The sequence below is a fragment of the Somniosus microcephalus genome, chromosome 11, assembly GCF_052327205.1.
Source record: "Somniosus microcephalus isolate GS21.2 chromosome 11, FLI_Smic_1.0, whole genome shotgun sequence".
NCBI lineage: Eukaryota > Metazoa > Chordata > Chondrichthyes > Squaliformes > Somniosidae > Somniosus > Somniosus microcephalus.
In genome coordinates, this window is record NC_140997.1 from 93373373 (window position 1) to 93389150 (window position 15778).

General features: G+C 43.8%; 1 protein-coding gene across 5 annotated transcripts; it reads right to left on the reverse strand.

Moving 5' to 3' along the window:
* Positions 1-221: 221 nt before the first annotated feature.
* On the reverse strand, positions 222-15604 carry LOC147110752 (winged helix repair factor 1-like). Of its 5 annotated transcripts, none has more exons than XM_086001042.1 (7): positions 15434-15604; positions 8023-8139; positions 7169-7227; positions 6363-6598; positions 3216-3313; positions 2178-2325; positions 222-1231 (listed from the first exon to the last, which is right to left on the reverse strand). In XM_086001042.1, the coding sequence occupies exons 2-7, from the start codon at positions 8135-8137 to the stop codon at positions 1186-1188; spliced, it is 702 nt and encodes a 233-aa protein (XP_085857168.1). In that variant the 5' UTR covers positions 8138-8139; positions 15434-15604; the 3' UTR covers positions 222-1185. The 5 variants fall into 5 exon arrangements, with proteins under 5 accessions (XP_085857168.1, XP_085857164.1, XP_085857162.1 ...); XM_086001038.1 differs by having other exon boundaries at positions 7169-7314; positions 15487-15602; XM_086001036.1 differs by having other exon boundaries at positions 7169-7314; positions 15434-15602.
* Between the last annotated feature and the right edge of the window lie 174 nt (positions 15605-15778).

Here is a 15778-nt window from a genome sequence, read left to right on the forward strand (position 1 = left end):
TCATCATCTGTTCCCTATTTGCTTAGTTGAGACACACCTGGAACATTGTTTACATTAACTAAGTGGACGTTGTATTTGCAGGTCAGATATGTTGCGCAGTACAATAATGTTCTTTACAGAAATAAACTTTATTCATTGATCAAATAAATATATGCAAACACATCCATAAAGTATTCTGTACAGTATGAAGTCATGGAATGATTCACAAGGCACATTTCAGATGGTGTTCATATTAATATATTTGATTCTTATGTCAACATTTAACGGATCAGGTTTTCAGTTAAGGTACAAATTCACAGCCACATTTGCAGCCAATGACAGTAGGGTCTCTATTTTGGAGCCATTCTTGTATGCTACCCCAGTAGTGTATTTAGGATTTGGTTTAATCTCATTTAATTGGGGTTTTTGCATTTAATTTTAACTTATAAATGGCTTGTGGATTTGTACTGCAGCTAGAAGTAATGAAATGGTTAAAGTTGTTCATTCCTAGGATGCTTTAGGCTGAGAAACCAGTTCTGACAAAAGGTCATCAACCTGAAACGTTAACTGTTTCTCTCTCCCCAGAGGGTGCCTGACCTGCTGACTGTTTCCAGCATTTTCTGCTTTTATATACAAGTCTCACCAAGTGCTTTTTCTTAAAAAAAACGAAAAGGGGTGTCAGTTTTCTATTTCCAATTCCAACAGTCCGAGTGTCAATTTACACCCAAATCCTTTAGCAGTTGAAACGTGCTAGCTTACAGTCACAGTAAACCCAAGAACTTATACAACCTTTTTCTCCATTTCACGATCACTGTAATCAAAGTTTTCTGCACATTGACCCATTGCACTCACCGTACATCAAAATCAATGGGAAAATAAAATTAAATTTCATTCAATATAACAACCAATTTAATGCTGAACTTGTTAAATTTAGCTAAATAGTTTTATTTTATATTAAATTTATATGTTCTGGTTGCACAGGCTTGGCAAATAACTAATAGCTCAAATGTTTATTTTCTTCTAATTTCATAGTATCAGATTCTTCAGCATCATATTGTAGATTTTTATGTTGATGTCTTTTGTCCCCCTCTTTCCAAATTGCTCCCTCTTTTCCAGCATCCTCTCCTGGTGTTAATTATATTTTTGTCCAACATGCAGATCACTCAAACTTGGTCCATACGGTGGTTTGCAGTTGAGGTCCGTGGATCAGGTGTCATTCAAGCGCAGCAAGGTTCCGGTAGTTGTTGGTATGCTGTTTTGAAAAATAAAAAATATATAAAGTGAGACTTCTCCTAGCCCTTGACAATCCAATTGTAACAAGAGATAGAAATTGAACAGTTTCACTTCGTGATAGCTTTTAAAAAGGGGAAGTGGATGAATAATTGGAAAAAAATTAAACATCTTAAAGGGCAGAGGAAGTGGATAACTCTCAGAGAGCCAGCACTGTGCGATGGGCCAAATGGCCTTTCTGTGTTGTAAAATTGTATGGAATCAGAGTTTATAGTATCCTCATCCTTTTTTAATATGGCACAAAAATCAAATATATTAAAAGACATTTTTGAAACAGATTCCATCTGTTAGGTTATTATTCATTATTTATGGTCCTTTTGTTGTCCTAAAATGGACTCTGTCACATATCTTCCCCCAGCCATGATGGGATGAAAGTGACCTTCTCCAAGTGCCTCTGCTGTTCAGTGAGCTGCGGCTGGTGGGTGCAGGACAGCAGCTTTACACGACTCATCTAGGAGTTGCTTTCCCTTCTTTCCTTTCAAACAGAATCTTGCCTGATGTTCATTACATCTCCCCGTCAAAATGGGATGCTAGTTCTGTGGCAGTTTGCAAACGTGGCCCTACCAGTCTGTAGCAGAGCAGCAAGAAACCAATCATCAAGGCAGAGCTCCGATCCGGTCTTCGCCCAATGTCGACACACACTTACAGCTGAGGTCACTGGATAGTGATCAGGAGCAGGAACTGTGGCTGATTTTCTCCTTTCTAACCTAGGAGGCTGAGACCAATTGTAGCACCCCAGCTGAGATCAGATGACTTAGCACAGATTGGAAATTGAACCAAGGGAATGTACCTGGTCTGTGTGGCTCAGATACTTTCTGTTTTACCAAAACTTAAAGACAAATTCCCAGTAACTTTAAGTTAACTCCATATATATGTTGCACATTGATTTAACTAAAGGGATACTTCACCATTTCACCAACTCTGCTCCAACGATGTCATGAATGTGATACTGGATCCCTAACTTTACTGTGGAGGTTACTTTCCGAGTTTCTAGGTCCGACTGCAAAACTTCATTGTACTTAGATTTCCGGATCATACCAAGAACAGCTTTACGACCTGTAATGAATAACCAACAGAGGGCTTTATATTTTAACGGGTGACTGTTAAGCAATGTCCAAGAGAAACCCAGGCTAGCTTGTCCAGGCACCATCCCTCCCTACCAACCTAGGAGAAGAAACGCTGGCACAAGACAGGGAGAACGTCAGGTGTAAACCTAGATTCTACCATTCCGTATTGGAATACTGTGCAACAGCACCAGGCCATATTCCACACTGCCACGGTAATGTCATAACAATTGAATGAGATTTGAAATATTTATATCATTTTCTTGAATAAACTTTATTTATTTATTTAAAAAAAAATATTCACTAAGAACTAACTTGCATTTATATAGCATCTTTCACAGCCTCAGGACGGCCCAAAGCGCTTTACAGCCAATTAAATACTTTGAAGAGTATCACTGTTTTGTAGGGAAACGGGGCAGCCAATTTGCACAAAGCAAGATCCTACAAACAGCAATGTGATAATCTGTTTTAGTGATTGAGGTTGAGGGATAAATATTGGCCAAGACAGCAGGAGAACTCCCTTGCTCTTCTTCGAATAGTGCCATGGGATCTTTTACATCCAGCCAAGAGGGCAGATGGGATCTCGGTTTAACATCTCATCTGAAAAACACTATAGTACTCCTTCAATACTGCACTGAAGTGTCAGCCTAGATTATGTGCCCAAGTGTCTGGAGTGGGGCTTGAACCCACAACCTTCTGAACCAGAGGCGAGTATGCTACCCAGAGCCAAGGCTGACACAATTTCATTTTCAGTCAGTCATCAAATAATAATATCAGAGACAAACAACACCAGAAAACCATCTACAGCCTTCTGATTAAGTTCAAAGTTGCTTCTGCCCGTCAGTAACAGTCCTACCTTAAGTATGTTGTGATGGGACCTACCTTTCACAAAGTATTTCACAAATCGGCCAGCTCCTGGAATAGCAAGCCACCAGCTTCCAACATCTCGTACCGTAAGAAGTCCTGCATTCACCAGCTGCCTGTCGACAAAAATTAGAATATTTGAAAAGGAAAGTAACCAGGGAACCATTACATTCACATTTATAGGAACAGAATATGTAGACATGGTGCAGATTAGAAGGTAGTGGATTAGAAGGTAGCAAATGTAACCCCACTATTTAAGAAAGGAGGGAGAGAGAAAACAGGGAACTACAGACCAGTTAGCCTGACATCAGTAGTAGGAAAAATGCTAGAATCTATTATTAAGGACATGGTAATAACTTAGAAAATAATAATAGGATTGGGCAGAGTCAACACAGATTTATGAAAGGGAAATCATGGTTGACAAATCTGTTAGATTTTTTTTGAGGTTGTAACTAGAAGGATATGGTGGGGGGGGGGGGGGGGGGTGGACCAGTGGATGTGGTGTATTTGGATTTTCAAAAGGCATTAGATAAGGTGCCACACAAGAGGTTATTAAACAAAATTAGGGCTCATGGGATTGGGGGTAATATACTAGCATGGATTGAGGATTGGTTAACAGACAGAAAAAAAAGAGCAAGAATAAATGGGTCATTTTCAGGTTGGCAGGCTGTAACTAATGGGGTACTGCAGGGATCAGTGTGTGGGCCTCAGCTATTCACAATTTAAATCAATGATTTGGATGAGGGGACCAAATGTAATATATCCAAGTTTGCTGATGAAACAAAGCTAGGTGGGAGTGTAAGTTGTGAGGAGGATGCAAGGAGGCTTCAAGGGGATATAGGCAGGCTAAGTGAGTGGGCAAGAACATGGCAAATGGAATATAATGTGGAGAAATGTGAAGTTATCCACTTTGGTAGGAAAAATAGAAAAGCAGAGTATTTTTTAAATGGTGAGAGATTGGGAAATGTTGGTGTTCAGAGGGACCTGGGTGTCCTTGTACACGAATCACTGAAAGTTAACATGCAGGTAACAGCAAGCAATTAAGAAAGCAAATGGTATGTTGGCCTTTATTACAAGAGGATTTGAGTACAAGAGTAAAGACATCTTACTGCAATTATATAGGGCCCTGGCGAGACCACACCTGGAGTATTGTGTATAGTTTTGGTCTCCTTACAGAAGGAAGGATATACTTGCCATAGAGGGAGTGCAACGAAGGTTCACCAGACTGATTCCTGGAATGGGGGGGGATTGTCCTATGAGGACAGATTGAGTAGGCTAGTCCTATATGCCTCAGTGTTTAGAAGAATGAGGGGTGATCTCATTGAAACATACAAAATTCTTACAGGGCTTGACAGGGTAGATGCAGGGAGGATGTTTCCCCTGGCTGGGGAGTCTAGAACCAGGGGTCACAGTCTCAGAATAAGGGGTCAGCCATTTAGGACGGAGATGAGGAGAAATTTCTTCACTCCGAGGGTGGTGAATCTTTAGAATTCTCTATCCCAGAGGGCTGTGGAGGCTCAGTCATTGAGTATATTCAAGACAGAGATTGATAGATTTTTGGATATTAAGGGAATCAAGGGATATGGGAATAATGCAGGAAAGTGGAGTTGAGGTAGAAAATTAGCAATGATCTTATTGAATGCTGGAGTAGGCTCGAGGGGCCGAATGGCCTACTCCTGCTCCTATTTCTTATGTTCTGAGAGCTATTCCATGGACACGTGACTGAATAAAGTTTTATAGAGTCTATACAACCTGCATAAAACCCATATGTACGTTTACAAGACATTAAACCAAAGGTCCTGTTTGCCTGAATTAATCCAAGTGGACATTAAAGAACATATAGCACTATTTGAAGAGGAGCAATGAGTTCTTCCAAGTGTTATGGTCAACATTCCTCCCTCACCAAACACCACCAAAAACTGATTAACTGGTTATTCTTCAGATTGCTGTCGAGTGCGAAATAGCTGCTCAGTCTGTCTACAAAACACCATCTACAAGGCATAAGTAAGGAGTGTGATGGAATACTCTCCACTTGCCTGGATAAGTGCAGCTCCAACAACACTCAAGAAGCTCGACACCATCTAGGACAAAGTAGCCCGCTTCATAGGCACCCCACCCACCACCTTAAACATTCACTCACTCCTCCACCGGCGCACCGTGGCTGCAGTGTGTACTATGTACAAGATGCACTGCAGCAACTCGCCAAGGCTTCTTCAGCAGCACCTCCAAAACCCGCGACCTCTGCCACCTAGAAGGACAAAGGCAGCAGGCGCATGGGAACACCACCACCTCCAAGTTTCCCTCCAAGTCACACACCATCCTGACCTGGAAATATACCACCGATCCTTCATCGTCGCTGGGTCAAAATCCTGGAACCTCCTCCCTAACAGCACTGTGGGAGTACCTTCACCACACGGACTGCAGCGGTTCAGGAAGGCGGCTCACCACCACCTTCTCAAGGGCAATTAGGGATGGGCAATAAATGCTGGCCTTGCCAGCAATGCCCACATCCCATAAACGAATTTTAAAAAATCACTCCACTTCTGATTAACTCACTGAACACAAAGAACACCGAGACACAGTAAGGTCCTACCATGAGTATATTACAATGCAACACACCGTTGACAATCTAGCAACATCTGACTATATCTTTTTTATTTAAATGTGAAAAGAGAAACCTTTCAGTGAAACAAATGGAAGTAATGCTTCAGCATGTCTTTCACACTCGGAGCCTGGTTCCACACAGAGAGGTTCAAATCTTACCAAAGTTTTACATGTTCTCATTAACTGGCATATTCCAAATGCTGCTAGTACACAAAGACTTATTACTACATAAATGTGTTTATTCACGTTATACAGAAGAGTGTCTGCATCTTTAAAAATTTGTTTTTAATTTAGGTTTTTTGTGATCAAAATAGCAAGTGATTTTCCGTCAGTGAGCAAAAATCTGAGCACTTCCTAAAAGAGAATAACTTTAAATAAACCTGTTCGAATTGTTATTTAAAAAAAAACTCAAGAGGGCATTCATGTCACAAAAATACTTACCTTAGTGTACTCATTGAATGGCAGAGCAGGCTTGAATGGCTGAAAATCCTACTCCTGTTCCTATCAGACAAGAGGCAATTCTTTAGTGTTTGACTCCTTTGCATTGTCCTGGGTACTCACGTTATTTCTTGGTCACGAAACGAAAACTCCTTCAGCATTTTATCTTTGTTGAAACCAATATCTGTACAGGAGCTTAGCACGCTCTCCAGAAACCTTTGTACTGTTGTAGCGGTCTCTCTTGTCGCTGTCGCAGCCAAAACTTTACTTTTGTAATCTTCACTAAATACAACACCGAATACATCAGTGTCAAATCCAAACTGGAAAATCCGAACGTCTCCCAGATCCTTCATCTCATTCTGATCAACATGCAGGAATGAAGACAATGACATTACTCATTCGGTTACTTTTATTTCAAATTCAGGTAAATTTGAATATCCTGATCGGCCTCATCTTTGCTTATGTTGTTTCAACCTTGGCAGTACCCTGCAATATTGGCCATATTTAGAGGGTAACCTTAGACAGTAACATTCAATAAAGGCATTCAGATTGATCCTCGAGGTCACCTCACAAAATGCAGTTTGGAACAATTCTTGACATTAGAGAGGGGATTCTAACCAGCCACGGTGTCAGTTGTGGCTCAGTGGGTAGCACACTTGCCTCAGAGTCAGATAGTTGTTGGTTCACGTCCCACTCCTGGCTGACACAGTACTGAGGGAGTGCTGAAGAAAAAAGTCATAGAAACTCTGTTTCTCTCCCACAGATGTGTCATCTGCCAAGTGTTTCCAACATTTCCTGTTTTTATTGAACAAGGAATTCAAATGGATATAAAGTGACTTATCAGCCAACGTACATACATTTCTATCTCAGCCAGTTCCCCAAATACTTAGACAACACACAAAATAGCTTTACACAGTGATGGGACTTACCAGCTGGCGATCAACTGTAGTTTTGTCTTTAACAATGCTGTAAAGTTGGTGTTTTAGAACTATAGGCGGAAGAGAATCATCAAACAACTTACGGGGAAACAAGGATGTTAGAAAAATCAGCGCAGATTTAGTATCATTTGGCACACCTATTAAAAAATTGTAAAAGGGAAGAATGGTCATTGTTTTGTTTCAAAATCCTTTACAAAAAGAATTGAAAAATAATTATACCACTGAAGTAATCTAAATGAAAACTGTGATTTGTGTGCTTTTTCGATAGACTAGGCAAGCTATTGAGGGCTTTCCTGCAACTACAATAAACGAACCTGGATTCAAGAAACTTGACATCTAGTAGTAACACCTAGTGTGGATTAAGTCAGTTATTCTCATCATTTGGGTTGTCCAGTGTTTTTTTCCAAATAGCTTGGACTTTGTTTAAATTCTTAGGATATGGGGAAGAACTGGCAAATCCAATATTTATTGCCCATCCCTAGGTGCCCTGAGGGATTAACAGGGAGCTGGAGTCATGCGTAGGCCCAAACTGGGTAGGGGGGGGGGGGGGGGGGGCAGGTTCCCCTCCCTGAAGGATATTAATGAACCAGTTGGGTTTTCACACCAATCCAACACTGTGTCTAATGCCAGCCCACAGATTACCAGATTTATTAAATTCAATTTCACAACTTGCCATGGTGGAAATTGAACTCATGAACTCTAGCCTACTAGTCCAGCACCACAACCACTAGGCTACTCTATTCATAAATAAGGATTTTGAAATCAATGCACTGAGAGATGGGAGCCTGTGGCAACAAATTAAAGAATGTATTTTACAACTGTATTACTCGAAAATAAAGTGTTACCTTCAAACATTTGTGCTTCCTCCTTATCCAACAACTTAAAGCCTTCCGCTAACCCAAATTTCCGTTTCTTAACCTGCCGGAAAATGTCTGGTATCAAGTTTCTCTTCCGATTCATTGCTGCAAGTAAAATTTATTTATTTATTTATTTTTAAAAGATGGCAATTGAAACATTGCATAGTAAAATATACCTTATCTGTAATGGTGTCATTTTCAAAGATCAACATAATTTTCTCTTAATGACCATCCATAATATATCATTTGCTAATTAATACAATTCAACCAGCTCTACATTTCAGCCATTTCACCTAAAGAACGAACTTGCATTTATACAGCGCCTTTCACGACCTCGGGGCATCCCAAAGCATTTTACAGCCAATTAAGTACTTTTGAAGTGTAGACACTTTTTTCTTTATTTGTTCATGGGATGTGGGCGTCGCTGGCAAGGCCAGCATTTATTGCCCATCCCTAATTGCCCTTGAGAAGATGGTGGTGAGTGTTAGATCCGTGTGTTAATGGAGACACGGAATGCAGGAGTTGATTTAACAAGTGTTTACTGAACAAAGTCTGGAGGTGAACTAACTACACAAGACGCTACACAGGCTTATATACCCGAGTGGTCACTACTGGTACTACAGTATACAGGGGCTTCAAAAACATAGTTCCTCTTAAGGTACATACACTACAATTCCTCCCCTTTTAGATAAATAGTACATAACATTAAGTAATCATTAAATAACATTTTTACAAGAACAATAATCTACACATTTGCTGAAGTTAATCAATTACAAATTCAGTCTCTCTGGAGGCTTCCTGACTCGGTCCGGATAACACCTCGGTGGTGTAGTAGGTTCTTTTGGCAAGGTCGATTCGGCTTCAATGCCAGTGTCGGGTTCATCTGGTTCCAGTATCACCGGATCGGAGGTAGATACTATGGGTATCTCTGCTTCATCACTAGGCGTATAGAGTTGTGGTGTAGATTGTCCTTTTTCGGATGACTCTATGATCTGGTCAGCATGGCGCCTTATTATGCTTTCTCCAATGTCCACAGTATACATCAGCGGTCCTAGTCGTGTGCAAATAGTTCCAGGCTGCCATTTCTCGGTACGGTAGTCCCGGGCCAAAACTGGTTGACCTATCTGGAAGGTTCTAGTTGGCCTTTCATTCATGCTTTGAAATTGCCGGTTCTCTACGTCCCTTCTGACGTTTGGCTTGACCAAATCCAGCCGGCATCTTAGTCTTCTGTTGAAAAACATCATGGCAGGGGTTTGGTTTGTAACCACGTGTTGCATTCCTGTACGCAAACAAGAAGTTATCTACCTTATGTTGTAGATTTATGTCTTCATTACCCATGGCCTTTATGGCCTTCTTGAAGGTCTGGACAAACCTTTCAGCTAATCCATTGGTGGCGGGATGGTATGGGGCGGACGTGTAGTGCTTGTTTTTTTAAGAACTTCCTGAATTCTTTGGATACAAATTGCGGTCCATTATCAGAACAGATCTGTTCAGGCAGCCCATTCCTGGCGAATATGGTCCTTAATACGGTGATGGTTTTTTCCGTGGTGGTGGAGGACATCTTTATTACCTCCGGCCACTTGGAGTGTGCATCCACCGCGATTAAGAACATTGAGTCCATAAATGGACCAGCAAAGTCGATATGTACCCTTTGCCATGGAGATGAGGGCCACTCCCATGGATGTAGAGGGGCTTGTGGTGGGGCGTTTTGGACCTTCTGGCATCCTAGACAGCTCTTGGTCATTTCTTCGATGTCTCCATCGATACCTGGCCACCACACAAACGCTCTGGTTAAGTTCTTCATTTTCACTCCACCCAGATGCCCCTCGTGAAGCTCCTTTAGCACTTTATCCTGGAGTTTGGGTGGAATCACCACTCTGGATCCACACATCAAGGTTCCTCGGCACACTGACAGCTGTTCTCTTCTTTGCGAGAATGCTGGCAACAGTGGTTCGCCATGTGCTGGCCATCCCTTCACCGTTAAATCGTAGACTCGTGAGAGAGTCGGGTCATTTCTCGTTTCCTTTTCAATGGTAGAATTTGTCACCGGTAGACATTCCACTATGGTCGAGTGGAACATCTCCACTGGGTCCACTGTAGGCGCCTCTTCTACCGTTGGCAACGGTAGGCGCGATAACCCGTCAGCATTCCCATGCTGTTTTGTTCCTTTGTATCCTATGTCATATTGGTGTGCCCCTAGGAAAAGGGACCACCTCTGTAGCCTTTGCGCTGTCATAATGGGAACGCCCTTTTTAGGGTTGAATATGGAGATGAGAGGTTGATGGTCAGTCAACAAGGTAAATTTTTGTCCGTGTAGGTAATGGTTGAATTTCTTCACCCCCCACACCAGGCTGAGTGCCTCCCTGTCGATCTGGGCATAGTTACGCTCAGCTGAGTTCAATGAGCGTGATGCAAAAGCTATCGGCCGCTCCGAGCCATCAGGGAATCTATGCGATAATACCGCTCCCACGCCGTAAGGGGATGCAACGCACGCCAGTCTGATTGGCAGTGATGGGTTGTAATGAGCCAACACTTCCCTGGATGTGATCAAGCCTTTGCATTTATGGAAGGCACGTTTACAGTCTTCGCTCCATTTCCAAACTACTCCAGTTTGTAGCAGTGCGTTAAGAGGGTGCAGAACCGTCGACAAGTTTGGTAAAAATTTATGATAGTAATTTATTAATCCTAGGAACGACCTTAATTGCGAGACATTTTCAGGCGCTGGGGCATTTACGACCGCTTCAATTTTTTCAGGTGACTTATGCAACCCTTCTTCGTTAATGACATGGCCACAATATGATATTTGTTTCTGGAAAAATTCGCACTTGGGGCGATTTGCTCGTAGGCCCCGTTCTCTCAGCCTCGTGAGCACCTGCTCCAAGTTGGCAAGGTGCTTGTTGTCGTTTTCTCCTGTTACAAGGATGTCGTCTAGGTAGCATTGAGTCCCCGGATTCCCTTGCAGGACTTGCTCCATAGCTCTTTGCCAGATAGCCGGAGCTGATGCCACTCCGAAAACCAGTCGATTGTACTGGTACAGGCCTTTGTGTGTGTTTATCGTGACATACTTTTTAGAGGCCTCCTCAACCTCCATCTGTAGATATGCCTGTGCTAAGTCAATTTTGGTGAAACGTTTCCCTCCGGATAGTGAGGCGAAAATATCTTCTATCCTCGGAAGAGGATACTGTACCGTGTGAAGAACCGGGTTTACAGTCACCTTGAAGTCCCCACAGATGCGAATTTTTCTCTGTTCTTCAGATTTATCATTATTCAACGTTTTCTTCATGACCGGGACGATGGGTGTGGTGGCCCACTCGCTCCAATCTACCTTGGATAACACGCCTGCTTTTTCCAAATTCTCCAGCTCTGCCTCGACGGCTGGACGAACTGCGTATGGCACCGGCCTTGCCTTAAAAAACTTGGGAATTGCCGCATCTTCCACTTTTATTGAGGCGGTGGCGCCTTTCAGGGTTCCTAGTTCCTGTTGAAACACTTCTTTGGCGTTAGCCAAGATTTCTTTTAATCGTCCAGGTATGACGTCATCATCGTTTTTTTTCTTACTGGTCACCGTCAGTGCCTGAATGGAGTGCCAGTCTAAACGTATCTTTCTGATCCATTCACGTCCCAACAACGGTGGACCACCATCTTGCAGAACGTATAAATACAACTTCTGTATCTCCTTGCCGTTGTATACAACAGGCACCCTTATTTTCCCTCTGGGGTATACTTTCTGCCCCGTATATGTCTTCAAGATAACGGATGTGTCTTTCAAAGGTATATGCGGAAATAGCCGCTCGTAATCCTGTCGACTCATGACGGTCAGAGCTGATCCTGTATCTAGCTCCATTTTGACTGGGGACCCCGCTATCGTGAGGGTAACCCAAATGGTCTGGTAATCTTCTTTGGCAATTACATTATGTAATTTGAGACAGCTTAGTCTCTTGTTTCCGGAGTCGCTATCGCTCTTCTGGTCTTCAGAGCTACTGTCCGTCATCATTTGTACCTTTCTGTACTTTTCCTTATTGACCTTTTTACTGTCAGCGTATTTTTTTGCAGATCTGCATACACGTGCAATGTGTCCAATCTTTCCACATTGCCTGCATGCTTTGTCCTTGAACCAGCAGTCCTTCTGGTCATGGGTGGATCTGCCGCAGCGATAACATCTCTCGAAACCCCGTGTCATTTCATGGGTGCCGAAGTCCTGTGGCTTTTGCTGTATCTCTGCAGCTCCTCTTGCTGCTGCTTCGTATGATACAGCCACACTGAAAGCCTTATCCAGTGTCAAATCTTTCTCAGAAAGTAGTCTTTTCTGTGTTCGTTCGCTTAGGAGACCGCAGACGAATTTGTCTCGTAGAGAATCTGCCAGTCCTGCCCCGAATTGGCAGTGCTTTGACAGCTTTCGTAATTCGGTGAGGTAATCAGCGTTACTTTCATTCTTGTGCTGATTCCTCCTGAAGAATTTGAATCGTTCCGCTATCAGCAGCGGTGTTGGGTTTAAGTGCTCCTGTAAGGTATCAACAATCTCCTTAAAATTCTTGTCCATCGGTTTGGCTGGATTGATCAAGTTTCATAACAGCCCGTATGTCCTTGCGCCCATCAGATTTAGAAGTACCGATGCCTTTTTATCATCCGCTACTTCATTCGCCTTGCAATATACCTCCACGCTTTCCACATATGTGGTCCAATCTTCTATATCACTATCGAAAGCAATAATATTGCCAGTCTTCGGCATCTTGAAAATCTAAAATGGCGCTTCCCGCGCTTTTCCTCCGTCCCCGATGGATCAAAATGGCGCCTCCCGCGCTTTTCTTTCTTCCCCGCCGAGTTAAGATGGCGCCTCCCGCGCTTTCCCGCCGCTGCTGCCAACGCTGTTCTCTGCGGTTCCCGTTGCGACCTGCAGCTTTTCGCGGTACTTCTATTTTTTTAATTAAAAAAAAATATATATCTCTTCAATAGTTTCTCCGTTACTTGGAGAACCGTTCCCGTCGTGGAGCGGACCCTCTGGGACTTTCCCCTCCCTCTGCTCGGTCCGAACGCCGACCTGCTTTGCAGCACCGGCCGCGCCGAGTGCTGCACCCTCTCTCTCTTTGCTTCTGCTTCCCGACTCGCTGCCCGGTCCCGTTGCAGAGCCACCCGATCGAGCTCTAGCCCGCCGCAGCCCAGGAAGGATCAGTGCACTACCTGCCACCAGCCCATTTAGCTGGTGAAACCACAGTTTTTTTTTCTTGCTTCTGGCTTCGACCTTCGTCTGAGGAATCGATCCCCTTGAGGTGCTGCCGAATTGCAGGTAAGTTTGTTTCTAACTCATCGCCACTGTTAGATCTGTGTGTTAATGGAGACACGGAATGCAGGAGTTGATTTAACAAGTGTTTACTGAACAAAGTCTGGAGGTGAACTAACTACACAAGATGCTACACAGGCTTATATACCCAAGTGGTCACTACTGGTACTACAGTATACAGGAGCTTCAAAAACATAGTTCCTCTTAAGGTACATACACTACAGTGAGCCACCTTGACTTGACTTGAGTTTTACTAGGGCTCCTTGATGCCACACTCAGTCAAATGTTGCCTTGATGTCAAGGGCAGTCACTCTCATCTCACCTCTGGAATTCAGCTCCTTTGTCCATGTTTGGACCAAGGCTGTAATGAGGTCGGGAGTCGAGTGGTCTTGGCGGAACCCAAACTGGGCATCAGTAAACAGGTTATTGGTGAGTAAGTGCCGCTTGATAGCATTGTCGATGACACCTTCCATCGCTTTGCTGATGATTGAGAGTAGACTGATGGGCGGTAATTGGCCAGATTGGATTTGTCCTGCTTTTTGTGGACAGGACATACTTGGGCAGTTTTCCACATTGTCGGATAGATGCCAGTGTTGTAGCTGTGCTGGAACAGCTTGGCTAGAGGCGCAGCTAGTTCTGGAGCACAAGTCTTCAGCACAACAGTCGGGATGTTGTCGGTGCCCATAGCCTTTGCTGTATCCAGCTGTTTCTTGATATCACGTGGAGAGAATCAAATTGGTTGAAGACTGGCTTCTGTAATGGTGGGGACCTCAGGAGGAGGCTGATATGGATCATCCACTCGGCACTTCTGGCTGAGGATGGTTGCAAATGCTTCAGCCTCGTCTTTTGCACTCGTGCTGGGCTCCACCATTATTAAGGATGGGGTTATTCATGGATTCTCCGCCTCCCATTAGTTGTTTAATATAGTGTAGGAAGTGCAGCAGCCAATTTGTGCATAGCAATGTTGGTTCAGGGATAAATATTGGCCAGGACACCAGAGAGAACTCCCCTGCTCTTCTTTGAAATAGTATCATGGGATCTTTTACATCCACCTGAGGGAACATACGGGGCGTCAGTTTAACATCTTATTCAAAAGACGGCACCTTTCACAGTGCAGCACTCCCTCAGTACTGCACTGCAGTGTCAGCCTGGATTATGTGTTCAAGTCCCTGGAATGGGACTTCAACCCACAACCTTCTGACTCAGAGGCCACAATACAACAACAACTTATATTTATATAGCACCTTTAACATAGTAAAACATCCCAAGGCGCTTCACAGAAGTATTAAAAGTCAAAAAATTTGACACCGAGCCACAAGGAGAAATTAGGGCAGGTGACCAAATGCTTGGTCAAAGAGGTAGGTTTTAAAGAGCATCTTAAAGGAAGAGAGGTAGTGAGACAGACAGGTTCAGGCAAGGAATTCCAGAGCTTAGGGCCTAGGCAAGAGAAGGTACAGCCACCAATGGTTGAGCAATTATAATCAGGGATGCTCAAGAGGGCAGAATTAGAGGAGCACAGACATCTTTTGGGGTGGGGGTGGGGGGGGGCGCAGGGGTTGTGGGGCTGAAGGAGATTACAGAGATAGGGTGGGGTGGGGCCATGGAGGGATTTGAAAACAAGGATGAGAATTTTGAAATCAAGGTGTTGCTCAACCAGGAGCCAATGTAGGTCAGCGAGCACAGGGGTGATGGGTGAACAGGACTTGGTGCAAGTTAGGTCACAGGCAGCCGAGTTTTGGATCACCTCAAGTTTACATAGGGTAGAATGTGGGAGGCCAGCCAGGAGTGCATTGGAATAGCCGAGTCTAGAGGTAACAAAGCTATGGATGACGGTTTCAGCAGCGGATGAGCTGAGGCAAAGGCGGAGACGGGCGATGTTATGGAGGTGGAAATGGGAAATACGAAACACAAGTAAATGTGATCTCCATTTGGACCAGGGTGGAAGCGGCGAAGTTATCACATCGGCACCTCATTGACGACAACGAAGCATTATTTACTCCTGACCAAACAGCTGATCGTTAAGTTTACTTGAATGCACAGGAGTTGCCTGGGCCAGCTGTTTGCCCCGGACCAGTCGCCCTGCTCTGCAGGGCTGTATCCGCCTCTGCTCCAAACATTTACCCGCTTCTCCCTTAACCAGATGCCCCAATGAACGAGAGTCGGCCGTTCTCCACCTTCCCCGGGTGATGCGACCTGCGGCAGCCTCTCAGTCCCGGCCGGCGGTTTCTCCTGACCGACCACAACAGCAAACTACGCACTCTCTCCGCGACACCACACATCGGCGCGCCCAGTAGGTGTCAGATGTGCGCCTTTAAATGCTGCACGGTCAGCCTGACAGGAGTTCAATTATTAATTTCCATCTATAATCGGACACGCAAATAAAAATATACCTGGCATTATTTAAGGATGCTATTTGACGATGTATAAATATAACTATATATATTTTTTTTTTTTTAAAGTAAAGCA